Source organism: Phasianus colchicus, chromosome 1, assembly GCF_987193195.1.
Source record: "Phasianus colchicus chromosome 1, bPhaCol1.hap1.1, whole genome shotgun sequence".
Classification (NCBI taxonomy): Eukaryota; Metazoa; Chordata; class Aves; order Galliformes; family Phasianidae; genus Phasianus; species Phasianus colchicus.
In genome coordinates, this window is record NC_143436.1 from 30,683,549 (window position 1) to 30,698,869 (window position 15,321).

General features: G+C 38.7%; 1 protein-coding gene across 1 annotated transcript in view; it reads right to left on the reverse strand.

Moving 5' to 3' along the window:
- Positions 1-1,358: 1,358 nt before the first annotated feature.
- The window catches only part of ADAMTS20 (ADAM metallopeptidase with thrombospondin type 1 motif 20), an 82,497-nt gene continuing 68,534 nt past the window's right edge, over positions 1,359-15,321 (reverse strand). Inside the window, exons 29-39 of the mRNA XM_031589567.2 lie at positions 12,972-13,139; positions 10,986-11,159; positions 8,030-8,200; positions 7,318-7,518; positions 7,083-7,212; positions 6,820-6,914; positions 6,625-6,719; positions 6,068-6,201; positions 5,274-5,365; positions 2,140-2,244; positions 1,359-1,498 (exon numbers count right to left, since the gene is read on the reverse strand). Of these exons, the coding sequence (XP_031445427.2) occupies positions 1,409-1,498; positions 2,140-2,244; positions 5,274-5,365; positions 6,068-6,201; positions 6,625-6,719; positions 6,820-6,914; positions 7,083-7,212; positions 7,318-7,518; positions 8,030-8,200; positions 10,986-11,159; positions 12,972-13,139 (1,455 nt within the window). The 3' untranslated portion in view covers positions 1,359-1,408. The remainder of the gene's footprint in view (positions 1,499-2,139; positions 2,245-5,273; positions 5,366-6,067; positions 6,202-6,624; positions 6,720-6,819; positions 6,915-7,082; positions 7,213-7,317; positions 7,519-8,029; positions 8,201-10,985; positions 11,160-12,971; positions 13,140-15,321) is intronic.

Genomic DNA, 15,321 nt, shown 5'->3' on the forward strand with positions numbered 1-15,321 from the left:
GTAGCTGCTTACACTTAAGTGGTATTGTTTTTAATTAATACATATTATAATTTGTGGTTAGCTCTTTGTGGGTAAAAATCTGATATAGTTGCCATTTGATCTATCAATTTTACCAGCATACAAAACAAGTATTTGGTTTACAGAATGCACACTGTCAGAAGTATGTACAGTTATCCATTACATCATATAAGATACTACACATGGAGAAAATTCTGCTTGGAATACCTGAGTATTGCCCCTGAAACACATTATCTTTGTTAGCACATAATTCTATAGTTCTGGACTATAAGATAATCCAAAACAACAAATCTGCCAGCCTTCCCCTCAATCATACAGTTACTTTTCTGGAAGAAATAATTCTAATTAGCAGATGTTAAAGCTGCATTTACAACCATTCCGAAATCAAACTGAGTCAAAGATGGACAGCAGCCACACTGTGAGCATGATGCTGCCCAAAGTTTTCACTGAGGTTACTGAAAACTAGATTGAATTGGAATATAAAAGGGAGACAAACTAGTCATTACTAAGATACCATTGTAATAAGGTGTTTATGGAAAGGGTTTAAGTAAACTCATACAATCACACAGAAGGTGATATGGTCAACAGATAAACTGCTTTTACAGTATATTTGGTTGAGAGGCAGGGATTAAAATCAGATTTCCAAGCAATACTTCTCCTTATTTTCTCTTCCTGTAACCACAGAAATACTAAGAATTAAATGTTTAACGTGCTATAGAGACTACAAAGGTCAAACCACACTTTTCAGCATTACTGCTAGTATTTGAGCACCACAAAGGATTTAATGAGAGGGACAAGGAAAAATGTTTTTACTGACAGAGAAACACACAGATCTATAGAAACTGTCTCAGGAGAAAGAACACTGGTTATGTACTTTCCTGCTGAAAATTATTGACAGATAATTCCTAACAGGATACACAAAGTTGCACGTATTTGAAATTACCAGCTGTTTTCTGTATGTAGCGATAATTTCCTTTCTTTCCCAAATTTTAGTAGAGCCAATCAAAAAAATCAGTGCAGAAAGTACTGAATATTGCAGAAAGAATTGCACTGGTTAGTTGTAAGTACTGCAGTTATGGCACAGTTTAAGGTGTTACACATGTTAGCAACATGAGTGCAATTTACTTGCTGACGTTTCTACTTCACAAAGAATGGAGGTCTCCCCATTAAAACCTGAAGGTTGTGATTTACACACTTGTTAGCCCATAAACAGGCAGTACCTCCCCGAATAAACACCAAAGAAAACAGGAAGGAATTCTCAGCAGTGAGCATTACAGTAATGAGCATTACAGAGATGAAAGAATTAAAAAATATATATATACACAGCACCTACAATTTGCACCTAGATGACAGATGTTCCTGCTTTGATGTTCTTACCACATCAGAGTTCTCACTTTATTTGAAGCTGGAGACCAGTAATTGTGTTAGGAATACACTTCCCACAAAACCCTCCACATCTTCCGTATATTTTGGTACCATCCTAGAAATTAGACAGAGAGAACAGTCAGTCAAGAGAAGCTGCTGAAATCTCAGCTGTATGAAATGCTTCTTGAGGCTTGCACACAATAGACATTTTACAAATCAAACCTACAATTACTAAATCTAGAGATAGCATTTAATTAACAGAACAGGCACAGAAATCCTTTATCATTATTGTTGTATGCCTTCCATTCTAGCTTGGTATGCAGTATTTTCCTTAACTGTGGTTGTTTACTTCTCCTCTTCAGTTGGTCTTTTGGTTCCCAATAGGAGACAAGTTGGAGGCAACTCCTGTAGTACGTATCTTCAATAAAATGGTATTTTTATAAGGCAATATTAGGTACCTCCAAATTTTTAATGAACCTAATCAATATGTCAGTAGGCTCTTAAAACCAGTAAGAGAAGGCAAGGTGGGCAGTGCTATCTGGATTGGGGTCCAGGAGGTGCGATTAAACATGTTGTGATATCTTTAAGATTAGTTTATCAGGTCTCATACTGCACTTGGAAGAAGATTTAGATAGATGAGTGACCTTGAGCACTGTATTTTATTAATAAATAGCTTTGCACTAAAGAGTCATCATCAGCACATCCAGAGGCATAATATTTTACAATAGCAGGTAAAGTAAAACAGCACTGACTTACGTGGGATTTGTGTATGTCAGCAGTTGCATAGTTGCCCTGAGCCATCCACCTAACAGTACTGGATAATCTCAGACCTGTACCAGCCAAATTAATGCTGAACTGTCCCTAACAAAACAAAAACAAAAGGTAGAATATAGAACTGATAAACAGAGTTCAAAATATTAAAACACTTATATATATATAGCTTAGGTTATATCTGGGCATTAAGTACTCACAGGTGCATACTTCTCCTGGGTTTGTCACATCACGTTAATTCCTATCTTTTGACTCTTGCGACACAAAAACACATGAACAAGTTATTCTGTGGTAAGTAGCACCTGTTTGCAAAATCTGAATGCAGAACTGACATGGTTGATCAGGCTGGAGCACCTCTTCTGTGAAGAAGGGTTGAGGGAACTGGGCCTGTTTAGCTTGGAGAAGGGAAGGCTCCGGGGAGACCTCATTGCAGCCTTCCAATACTTGGAAGGCAGCATATAAACAGGAGAGGGTATGACTGTTTACGAGGGTGGACAGTGATATGACAAGAGGGAATGGTTTTAAACTGAGACAGGGGAAGTTTAGGTTAGATATTAGGAGGAAGTTTTTCACACAGAGGGTGGTGACGCACTGGGACAGGTTGCCCAAGGAGGCTGTGGATGCCCCATCCCTGGAGGCATTGAAGGCCAGGCTGGATGTGGCTCTGGGCAGCCTGGTCTGGTGGTTGGTGACCCTGCACATAGCAGGGAGGTTGAAACTAGGTGATCATTGTGGTTCTTTTCAACTCAGGACATTCTATGATTCTGTGATTCTATGATTCTATGATCAGTTAATTCAAGTTATTGTAGCCTTCTTGCTACATATTTAAATTAAATTTACAAAAAGTATGTACATGCAATGTGCAAGAGTGAGGCTGATTTTCTTGAAAGACATTTCTAAGTGCCTGAACTTTTAGGAAACAACACAGTCAGGTTCTGATGTTGTCTGGAAATTGGAGATAAATCACTTCTTAGCCATCCGAGTTTCAAACCTTTGCATGCAAACTGCCCAAACATCATCATTATGTCATCTCACATTTCTTTCTCTGTATACTTAATAACATAACTGAACATGAACATAAGTGGAGGTTAAAACAAATACATTTGTTGTTAAATAGGATGCTTTCCTATACAAATCATTCAAAATATTTTATTGATTCTGAAGTCTTTGCTTATGCAAATAAATACTCTGAAAACTATCTTCATAACACAAATGGTTCGTATGAGAACAAGAAAAATAATTTAAAAGCTGGTAAACAAGCCTGGGAATAGAAAATGGTTAAATTACATCTACACAGAAAAGCAATGTGTGGAGAAATAAGTGCTACCTCCACTAAGAGCCTAAGTGTTGGTTTAGGCAGAACTTTGAAAGTCTGAAAGGCAGGCTGAAAGCTTCCAGCCACCTGCATACAATTCACTAAAGGCCTGAATTTCTGTTTTCAGACTATAAAAATTGCTTAAATCCCAAATAACAAAGCTTTAACAAAGATAAAATCTCCATTATGTATTTCAGCTTCCATATTTTATTTTTAATATTGCCAGTGATATATATATGTATGCATACATACATATACAAAACATCTGTGTATGTTTAATATGTTTTATATGTGTCAAAATACATCATTCAGTCTTTATTCTTGAAAGTCATTGAAATTCCTTTCTAAAAATTCAGTCTTACATTGTTTATTATGGCAGATTTGTTTCAAATGCATTTCTACATAAATTTGATCTGTTGATAGCACTCCTATGCTCAGGATGCACTAACATAAGCAAATATCGATTGGGTTGATAGTTCTTTGAAGGCCGAAAAAGGAGATTTCCATTAATGGATAAAGCATCTGGAGGAAATTCATACAAATGGTGTGGAATGTTTCCCACAGTTAACAGGCCCAATGTAAATACATTCACAGGGGTATTGTTTTGTAAAAATAAATAAGAAGTGCTATGTGCGGTTATCTGTCATGCAGTAAACTGAAGGCTAGGGACAGATCTAAAGAGCACAATGAACGAATTGACACTTTTTGTCTGCATGCAGACACAGAGGTTAGTTTCAATGCAAATTTACAGATAAAAATACATCAATGCAAAAACACAGAAGCAGAATGACTTCCTGACAAAAGTTACTGATCACAAGTAGATATGTATTGCACTGAGCCCAGAGAGTCTGAATGCTGAAGGTATTCAATACTGTAAAGAACACCAACACACCCTTTCTTGGCAAGGATTAAGTTTGCCTAACTTAAGCACTTCATTTGTACCTAAGTTGTAGGTCTCTATCTGCCCTTGAATGCATCCTCCCATGTAGCCTGTCCTAAGCTTAGGCATCCAGGTCAGATAGACAACAAATATTCACTTCCATGCAAGTCTGAGCTTATTGGTTTTATCTTCCTTTATAATGAGTGAAAATAAATATGCACTTCCAGAAGATGATGTTGAGGTCATTATCAGACACTTTAGGATATCCTAAAGCTTCTAATGTGGTAAGAGTCTATGAACCATTTTCTAGGGAATCCCATTTCTTCCAGTAGACTCCAAGGACAGCCTTGGTTGACTAGATTAGGCTAGGGCTATAACTGCATCAGCACGGAGTAGACTGCAGTATGAGCAAAACTGTGAAGTGAAAAAGTCAAGAACCTCACGTCCATATACAGTAGACAAATCAGGATTTTACACAGGACTAACTCCCATCTAGTCCCATAGACTGAGTTCTTATCAGCAGTTGGAGTGCATATGGCCCTTCTGGAACACATCATTTGATTCAGTTTCATCCAGAGGGCATCCAGTTCATGTGTCCCCACACTGCTCCGTGGCATGAACCAACAAACAGAAAGCTGGGACACAGAGACATTCATTTAAGAAGCCCCAGCCATTCCAAACTAAAACACTGACATTGAATTCAGCAGCTAAACAGGGTTGATTTCCTCTGGTAGTTTTCAAAGGCAGACAGTTTGTGGTAGAAATAGAAAAAAACAGATGATGGTACAGAGGAAGGAGTATGAAAAAACACTTATAAATGTCACACACACACCAGACAGAATGAATTTCAGAAATTTAGAACCTTACAGCACTAAATCAGTAAAACTTCTTTCTTTTTTTCAAGGAGAAAGAAATCATAAATACCTGTGGACATCTGGCAGCACTGTAGCAATCTCCAGCTGTAGCAAACGGAACAGCTCTCCCAAGTATTGTCTGAGCAAAAAGAAAATCTGTGGCTAGAAAACAGAAAATTACTCAACACTGAAAGTACTGCATTAGAATATTACAATCTCAGGTGAAAACAGTGTGAAAAAGAAGACAATGCTGTTATCTTTTCTTTTCTTTTCTTTCCTTTTTTTTTTTTTTTTTTTTAAATAAACTGTTTTTTACATTGTCCATCCCAGCTTATGCCACGAGTCAAACCTACAAGCCCAGTTTGCTCTTTTAGACATGATGAAGATAGGATATGCAGCTGGATGTAGCTCAACATGAGCTTGCTGTGGCCCAGTTTGCCACCTTCAGGCAGGGGCTTGAAAGTATTGCAAAATTTCCAGTCCGTTCAGTCTGAGAAGGGACTATCTACAACATGGCATGGCCTTCTCAAGAAAAACATGCCAGTGAATTAGAGGAAATGGAATAATGGGAACAAAATATTTGAAACTGAATCTAATTCATATGTAAATTAAATAAGCAAATGCAAAATTCAGGTCATTTGACTACTTGGGACAGACTAACATAGGAATTGTTTCTCTGTTCCTTGTGTGGTTTTTTTTTCTTCTTTGAAATTTCCACTGAAGTCATAAAGAAAACATGAATTTTGTTTGCCCAGAAATGGCATTACTAGATCCACAAGTGAGTTGAAGAGATAATTCTCTAATCATAGCCATGCACAATATCAACAGAAGGCTCACACTGGCTAAAACTGCCAAAATGCTTACTTCTAATTTGCATGGAGGCGACATCAAATCTTATTTTGCTAAAAACCGTGAAGCCAGCTGCAAGGTAATCATTTCGACAGGCACAGTCTTGCCTCCTGCTTCCATTGAAAGGACATTCATATGGATTCTGTAACCTAGAGAATAGCAAAGATTCAGTTTTCCATTTGACATTTTTCCATAACAGAATACTGTAGTGAAAAATAATTGTATTGCACTGTGCCACCTACAGAATATTAAACAATTACTGAACATGAAATTCAGCTATTAGCTCAGCTCAACTGAAATATCAGTGTGGATTGAAGTCATTTCTGAAGTCAAGATAGAAAAAAAAATGTGATCATTAATGCAATTATCTCAAGTCCAGCTTGGAAATATCCACATTTCTGCAGATGTGTTTGTATGTCTATCTAGTCAAAACAGAAAATAGAGGAAAATAAATTATATTAATCTATTCTTACCAGAGGTAATATCATTTTACTGATTTATTTTGGAAGAAATAAATGCACTTAATAAATTTACAAAACCACTTTTTTTTTTTTTTTTTTGTTTTGTTTTACCTGAGTCCATACACTTCAGAGAAATTGTCTGCTTCGCCTTTTACCAATGTCAGATATTCTTTGGGATTGTCTAAGTGCATGTCTGAACAATAGATCTGCAAGAGCAAAAAGAAATATAGACCTTTAGTAATATCTTTATGAGAAAAATATTATTTAATAAAATTGTGTTCATAAGAACTCAAATATTAAGCATACTTTTATCATCCTTCCTTTAATGTTGAGTAGGTATTCACCGTCTTTTCTCATCCCTTTTCTAATCTGGATATCTTTGCAGGTGGTAATAATTTCACCTTCAAAATGAATGAATAAATCATATTAATATTTCATGAATAGAATGCATTTTTAGTACTTAATTTTCCATAATTATGCTCTAAGCGTGTTCACTGTTTTTGTATAAATCAGGTCAGAAAACATTAAGTTCATCAAGTACAAGTTCATTAAGTACAGCTGTCACTTACATTCCTCTGCATGGCAGATCCTTCTGGTATCTGGTTTTAAATGTGGCAGGCACAAGTCACTGGATAAGCCATTTTCAGTCATACACACTACTGTTCTCTCTTTCACCCCTGCTCCACAAGACACTGAGCACTAGACATAGATAGCAATCAGGAGTTAGAAGTATATCAGCAAATGCCTTGGCAGCCATTTTTTTTGAGGCAGATAGCAAAAATCAGCTTGCACATCTGTACTCACCTTGGTCCACTTCCCCACTCTCCAGGTAGCTGCTTGTGAGCATCCTTTGATATTGCAGTAATAAATGTATGGGGAGGGTGTTACTGGGCATTCTCGATATGCCACAGTTCGAAGGCCGTAGGCGTGCTTGTTTTGAACAGAATGGATTCCAATACAGTATGTGATCCTCTGTTGGTAATCCAACCTGCAGCTGGCTGAACACTGAAACAAAATCCCAAATATTGATGTTATTCCTGTGGAGCTGAACCTTCCCACAGCATTGCAAACACATAAAGTCATCTCCAACCCTTGTTTTGGCAAAATCATATAATCTGATGTATGCCATACTGGTTAAACATTGTGCAGAAGTTGAGGTCTGCTGCAGTAGCACATGCAAGGAGATAGGACATCGCATGCAGCTCTTATCAGAGCCTACAGAGCAGTTCCCTCTCAGCTGCAATATGCACATACACACACATGTCAATAGTGGAAGGGAAACAAGAGATTGAGCCCACATTTCACTTAAATCAAGGAAAAGATTTCTGTTTGCTTCCGTGAGATTATACCATAAGGACATTTCCCTGAAAGCCAGCAGAGGAGCCCTGTGGTAAGGGGCACTCAAATTCAGATGAAAATATGCTTTTTTTTTTTTCTCTCTGCACATTTTACAGCAGTATAATACTCTTCAGGGTAAAGTTACACAAAAGAGATGTAAGCAAAATCATTAGTTTACCTGTGGCAGTTCTCCTGTGAGCACAACATATTTGGAGGGAGCTCTCCTGCAGTTTTTGATGGACGGAGGCTTTGTGGCAGGATCACAGAAGCTTTCATCCACTTGGATCTGGTTTTCATCCACACACTTAACCTTCTGGTATATTTCCTTTCTTCTATACGACGTCGAGCACTGAGTATAAGAAAAACAATCACAGTTTGTGTACCTAAACTAGTTATTTACAGAGTAAGGCTATTTGCCAATTGTCACACATCATTAAGGCCCAGATAGCAACAACCTATATGAAATCTGTTATCAGTGTTGGACTGAATTATGTACTGAATCAAAATCCCTTTGTTTTCAGTGTTCAGACACTTTCAATCAATTGAAAAAAAAAACCAATAGCACTTCATGACATGACACTGTAACTGGTGGGTGAAATGGAGCAGAAAATAAATATGTCAGACTAAATGATAGGGTGAGTGAAAAAGCTCTTCTGTATGAAAAGAGCCAAAATAGGATTTCAGTGAAATATGAAACGAATGGCTTGGTCTTGACATAAGGAATCCCTAGAAGCATGTACACAATATTACACTGATAGAGCAAAAGAAAACAAAACTGCTCTGGACGCTGAAACTAACCTGTTGTGATGAAAAAGGCAGGCTCAAATACACAAACTCCAGTCTCAGCAGATGCAGTAACCAATACCACTGCTTGCTTAGTGCCTGTTGATTCTAGTCAGAGACCTGAACATAATGTAACATAAATTTGGACCAAGCCATAATCAATTAGCAGACTTGCCAAGGTGTGATATATAGGTCAAAGCTATTGTTTAAATAAATTCTAATATTACTGAATCAAAGTGGCAACCTGAAGTACAGGAAACAGATGCTGTAAGGTAGAGCAGCTCTGCTAGACGTAACCTCCAACATTACCAAATTTCCTTGAAAACCTTGAAGAGACTGCAAGACCTTCCCTAGGTGGTCCATTCCACTACTTCAGTTGTCTTCACTGAGAAAATGTTTTTCACAACATCCAGAGAACCTCTGGCTTCAACGTCCTCCTGCTGCATCTTGTCTTCTTACCCCATAGCACTGTGAAGAGCCTGGTTTCATCTCAGCAACTTCTTTGCAGATATTAGAAGACTCCTGCTACATTTCCCACAAACTACCCCTTCTCCTGGTCCCTTCAGCCTCTGCTCAGCAGCAGGTGCTCAGCCCCCCGTCAGCCTGCAGGGCCTTTGCTGAATGTGCTCCCATTTCTCAATGTCTTTCTTACACTGGGCCACCAGAACTGGGTGTAGAAGCTAGGTATGATCTAACAAATGCTGAGAAACAGGAGATGATCACTTTCTTTGGTGTCCTGGCAGTATCCCTGTTGATACAGCCCAGAAGGCTGCTGGCCATCACTGCTCCAGGGACACAACTGGCCCACCGGCAGCTGTCACCAGGCTCTGGGCTGTTCCTCCCCAGGGGGTCTTCACCCCCCAGGCTATGTTCCACTTCTGTTTTGTTGAAATTCATAAGGCTGTTGTCATTCTGTTCTTCCATCTTGTCTGGGCCACCCGGATGTCAGCCCTGCCTTCCAGCTACAAAGTGCTCTCCCCATTTTGGTATCCTCTTGATGAGAAAGAATTGAGGCGCAAGGAATGGCTTTGCAAATTTCACTGAGGTAAGTGCACTGTTGAAAGAAGCTGCAAAACATACACTTGGGCTTACAAACCTCACCTGATGAAAAAGCCCTGAACAAGCTAACAAGTAAACAGTCTTTCTGAAAAGCTTTATTTAGCCTTCTATTCTCTCCACGTGAACAAGAATTGAAGAGTAAAACAAACAGCGATATCATGTTACTGACATGGAAAAGCAACAGTGTTAGTACATCAGGGAACAGCCTCTCCTCACTCCTTTAATTGGCAGGGCTTTTTGAGAAATAAAACATGACAAAAATTCTCTTGCATTAGGCAGAAGTAAGGTGCTAACACCCAAGTCCTGCAACCCCCTAATCTTGCAACCAGATCGATTATCTACTTTCGTGAAATGGTGAGGCCACAAACAGGATGGCAGAAAGTCAGAGAGAATCAGGAATGTAAACCAGAGCCCAATCAGAAGATCAGAAGATCTACAAGCAAATGTACCTCAGCAGTGGTGCATATGTCCATTAAGCCTTTAAAAAAGCCTTTAAAAACTCCATTAAGAAAGCGCACGTATATGGACTTGCATCAGGGGATGGAGTGAATCCAGTTGACTGGTGTAGCTTCAGGAACACTTCATCTTTTAATGGCATGGAGCAGCCCAGAATATTAGGCACACTACGGATTATCCGATCATCAGGCAATGAGAACAGGCAGAAGAGCACTTTATATATTATTTCAGAAAGAATTCTTATTTTTAGTATGAAAATGCATATTTGATATGAGAACGTTGGTTATTGATAACAGCAAGCCTCCCAGGTGTGAGCTTTGTAAATGTAGATCTGGAAACCTTTCTGATATACTGTGACCAGTGGAGTAAGGAAATGACACACGAGCCATCAGAGCAGAGGCAGCTGGGCAAAATATTCCAAGTTTGAGTACATAGTACCCCAGGAGGGGAATACAGATGGATAAATACTTGAAGAGCTAGTATTAATGCAAGATATACAGAGTTATACATGAATCTGGTGAGAAAGGAATTGAACACAGGAATTTCAAGCAAACAGCAATAAAAATGTGGAAGAAGTTATGAAGTAGTGAGATGATGTAGTGAAACATGGTGCATTTGTTGTGGAGAGCAGTGAATACCCAGCTGGAATATGCAAGTATTTGATAGGGAAGGAAAATTCACTCCCACACACCGGAAATATATTTTTCTGCTGAAAGAACATTCAACTGCTATTCTGCAATGTAATGACTACTAGAAAGGTATCCAAAAGTGAAAAAAATAAGAAGACTCTTTGCATCAAGTATAGATACTTCATCCAAATTGAAAGTGTTACTTACATTCTCCCATCCATCTGCCAGCCAATGGTACCGCATGCAGGTAGGCAGCCAGCAGGGCCTGTGGTCAGCGGGCCGTGCATCATGGTTGCACATTGCTTCACTCACTTTACCCAGGCCCTTCAGCTGACAGTAGATGTCCCTTTGCTGAATCCCCACACCACAGGATACAGAACACTAAAAATGATCAAAATTAATCATGTCAGTGTGAAATGAAAGTCAACAGAATGGGGTACAGTCTCCGTTATTCAATGTTCTTGCACTTCACTGACTGCTGTATTATCTGAATAAATTTACTACGAAAATGTACATTTCAATAAAATAAATCAGATACATCCTGCAAGATATATGGAAAAAAAATGCATCCACCTTGCCTAGATCGCTCTGCCTCCTTATCTTACTTCATAGTAGGAATAAAATCAGTGTATGCATACGCAAACGAGGAGTTTAAGATTTTGCAAGATCAAACAGCTGGAAGTTTAGAACTCACCTCATTCCATTATTAAATTAAAGAAGACAATCTTGCCTGCTTTTTTAAAATGCAAACATTAAAATAGAAACAAAAGAACCAGGCCTTTTATAATCTTTGTGGCCCTCTGCTGGACTCCTTCTGGAAGGAGTGGCCAATGAAATGTGGCCAAATTGAAGAGATCAGTAATAGATAGCACCCTGCCTTTTATCACCACTATTTTGGAACTGAGCTTATATGGAACCTGCAATAACTAAAGGTTCCATATTATCCTCTAAAAGGTCAGTCTAGGTCTTCTTTAATGATTCAGAGAATCATGGAATCATTAAGGCTAGATAACACCAGAGTGTATCTCTTTCAGTAATACTACTTTTACACTCGCCACTCAGGTAGACTCATAGAATGGTTTGAGTTGGAAGGGACCTCTAAGATCACCTAGTTCTAACCTCCTTGCTATAGGCAGGGACACCTTTCACTAGACCAGGTTGCTCAGAGCCCCATCCGGCCTGGCCTTGAGTGCTTCTAGAGGGAGGGTATTGACAACTCCTCTGGGCAGCCTCACCACCCTCACAATAAATAATATCTTACTAATATTTAGTCTTAATCTACCTTTTTCCAGTTTAAAGCCATTTCCCCTCCTTCTGTCACTACCTGCCCTTATAAAAAGCCACTCCCCAGCTTTCCTGAAGTACCCCCTTCAGATTCTGGAAGGCCACTATAAGGTCCCCCCAGTGCCTTCACTTCTCCAGGCTGAAGAGCCCCAGCTCTCTCAGGCTGTCCTCATAGGGGAGGTGCTCGAGGTATGGTCTTTAATGCTTGGGTTATTAGCACAGACCCAATTCTTCAAAGTCAATGGGTTTTTTATTCTTGGCTTTCAGTCGGAGTGTAAAAGCCTAGCAGTTTCTCTGGTGCTTAAACTTAGATGCATCAGTTTCATTAGGACATATGAATTAGTTCAGTTTCTCAAAAAGAGAATAAAATACCTATTTAACCGTAAACATAAAACCATGTTTTATGAGTTAACTCTGGAGAACATTCTTTCCCTTTGTAAAATCTCTGCTTTAGCCCATTTTACGGAGCAGCCTGGTCTTTATTGCACTCCTTTCTTTTGGCAGCCAGCAGTTCAAACTCTCTCTGGGTCTGCTAGTAGCAATTATTTGAGTTATCAGGTTTTTTTGTTTATTTGGTTGCTTTTTTGTTTGTTTGTTTTTGTTTTCTGAAGCGTGAATTTCTATTGTAATTCTGAAATGTTTCACTGATGGTTTAATACAGGAGGGTCAAACTAAAAGTCCCCAAATGAACAACATAACCAAAATCTGTTCGGAGCATTTCATACTACTCACTGATATATTTCTTGTAAATTGCAAAAGACAGAAAGAAAGACAGAAAGGAAGAACAATGAACTTTTAATTTCTAGATTTAATCTTGCTGACACTCCCTTTCACTGAAGCAAATATGTTATGAATACGATCTTGTCAAGTACCATTATAGAAGAACAAAATTATGGCAATTTTACATACTTCTTTCCATCCGCTGGCTTTCCAGGCAGGACATCTTCCAGCTCTACAGATTTTGTATGCCCGTGGTTTTTTTAAATGGCTGCAGTTTCCATCCTCTATTTTAGCCTGGAAGCTATTAAAACAATGCACATCACGATGCTTCAAACCTTTCCCACAGGAAACAGAACACTGAAAAGAGAAGTATATTAATTTACTAAAAGTTCTGAAGTAGTAAGAAAACAAGAAGAAACTGCAGAGTAGGCCAAAATGGACTCTACAATTTAAGGAATAGGCTTCTGTATTATGCCATAATATCTACTGCACACATCTGAAATCACCGCTTAAGTTCTCTCGTACGGAGCATTATTGATAAGATGTCAAACATCTGTCATGTATTGTTCATTCATTCATACACTCATTGATAAATATCTGAGCTCAGCAAGCCATGCAGGAGACAGCTTGCTGATTACAATCTCATGACACCCTCTAGCAGCATTCTGTTTTTAGTAAGCATATTGCTGTTTTCATGTAAGCGTTATGCTACTCATGGCTATTATAAGATTTAAACAAAGACAAATGCAAACCATAGATATGCATGTTTCTAGCCATTAGGCTATGAAACCATGCTTGTTCTGACACCTGCCTTCTACAAGTCTTGGGTATCTTGCTGTATGAGGCACAGAAGCAAGGGAAAATGTCTTAATTTGTCATTATAGGTTACAGCAAATTACTCTGTCATTAATTTGTCATTATAGGTTACAGCAAATTAGCCCTGCCTCTTTCATCCCCTGGCTCTTCTGTTTCCTCCAGAAAATTGCTGTGATAGACCATGCTGCCACTTGAGCATCCCTCTCTTCAATGTGAAACACCAGTGTGCACTAGGTGTGATTAGAGAGCAGATGACAGATCATTCTCTTTCAGAGAAAGAACCATTTCTCCACTACCTCCTGGGCTGCAGTGAGGTTGGAAGTGAACTATTCAGGCTGTCCATGTACCTGCAGAACAGAGCTGGATATCCCAGGGGGCATTCAATTAAACATGGACTATCTGAAGCACTCCCAAATGAAGTGGCTACAATGAGCTTTTTAAATGGAAGCACTAAAGTCTTTTCTTTTTTTTTCTTCATATACTCTTGTCATTAATCTTTCTATTTCAAGATGTAGTATCAAAAACTCCTGAAGAATGGAGATACTTTCTGGAAAATTTTCTGACTGGAAAGAAATATGCATACTTTACCCTACAATTTACCTTGTAATTTATTTCACACTTGCACAAAGCTTCCTTTACAGTCAGCTAGAAAATTAAAACTCAAAATTTAATTTCTAAGTGGCTGTGAAAAAAAAAAGGATTTAAATATAGATTCTCTTCCTAAGTACATTCTCTGCCTTTTGTATTCCATTGTTATCCACGTCACCAGCATTACACAGTAACTTTATTAACCATTTCTGAATACTTACACTTTCCATTTTCTAGAAATGAAATTCAGCACATACAGTTTCAGTGCAAAACCTGGATGGAAATAAGCTTTAAAAATACAGAAATATGCCTTTTTCAGCAACAGGCTAAAAAAGCAATTCCCCTTATAGTACTCTGGTAGTACAGCAGGTGAGTCGGGCACCTTGCAAAACAGTGATAGACGATATTTAATGCAACCACGGAAGGAAAAATGCTCTTTTTTTTAACTTTTTTTTTTTCCCTCTCTTTAATATTTAGAAAAGCAAATACATTCATTCTGGATGCAGATGATCTAATATGACTCCATTCTATAGGTAATACATAAAAATAGCTGTGAAAGGGATTATCTGTTCCCAGTGTGCCTTGGCAGCAGGTGCAGGCAGGCTCAGCTGTGTTCCTTATAGGACAGTGGCCCGTTTTCAGCAAGAGACATAAACTGCTTTTGTCCCATGCAGCTTCTCAGTGTGACTCCTGACAAACAGGGGAGCACAGAGAGTTCTCCAGCACAGAACAAAAACCAAAGAAAGGAAGACAGGTCTGCCAAGTGCTAAATCGAAAGCTTTAATCAGTATGAAGTTGGGGTACCTCTTCTAGCTTTTCTGTAAAGATGGATTGTAACTGCTGCTCAGCTCTTTGAATGAAAAGTGTAGGTTCCATAGGAGATCCCAGATGGGGAATCCCAAGTCTCTAGTGGCATCTAAATATAGCTTATGAGGCATCTGCCGTTGCACTCCATTCCCATCATCTGTATTTTCCTTAGAGTTGCATGTTGCGCACACTGACCGAGGGTACCTGCTTGATTGGCTTCCTTTCAGCTTTAGATCACCAGGATTCTGTGATTGTGTGGATGTTCCATACAAACGTGAGGAAGGAAGCATCAGATTCTCTCCCAAGCTGGACAGAGGCCTTGTTCTTT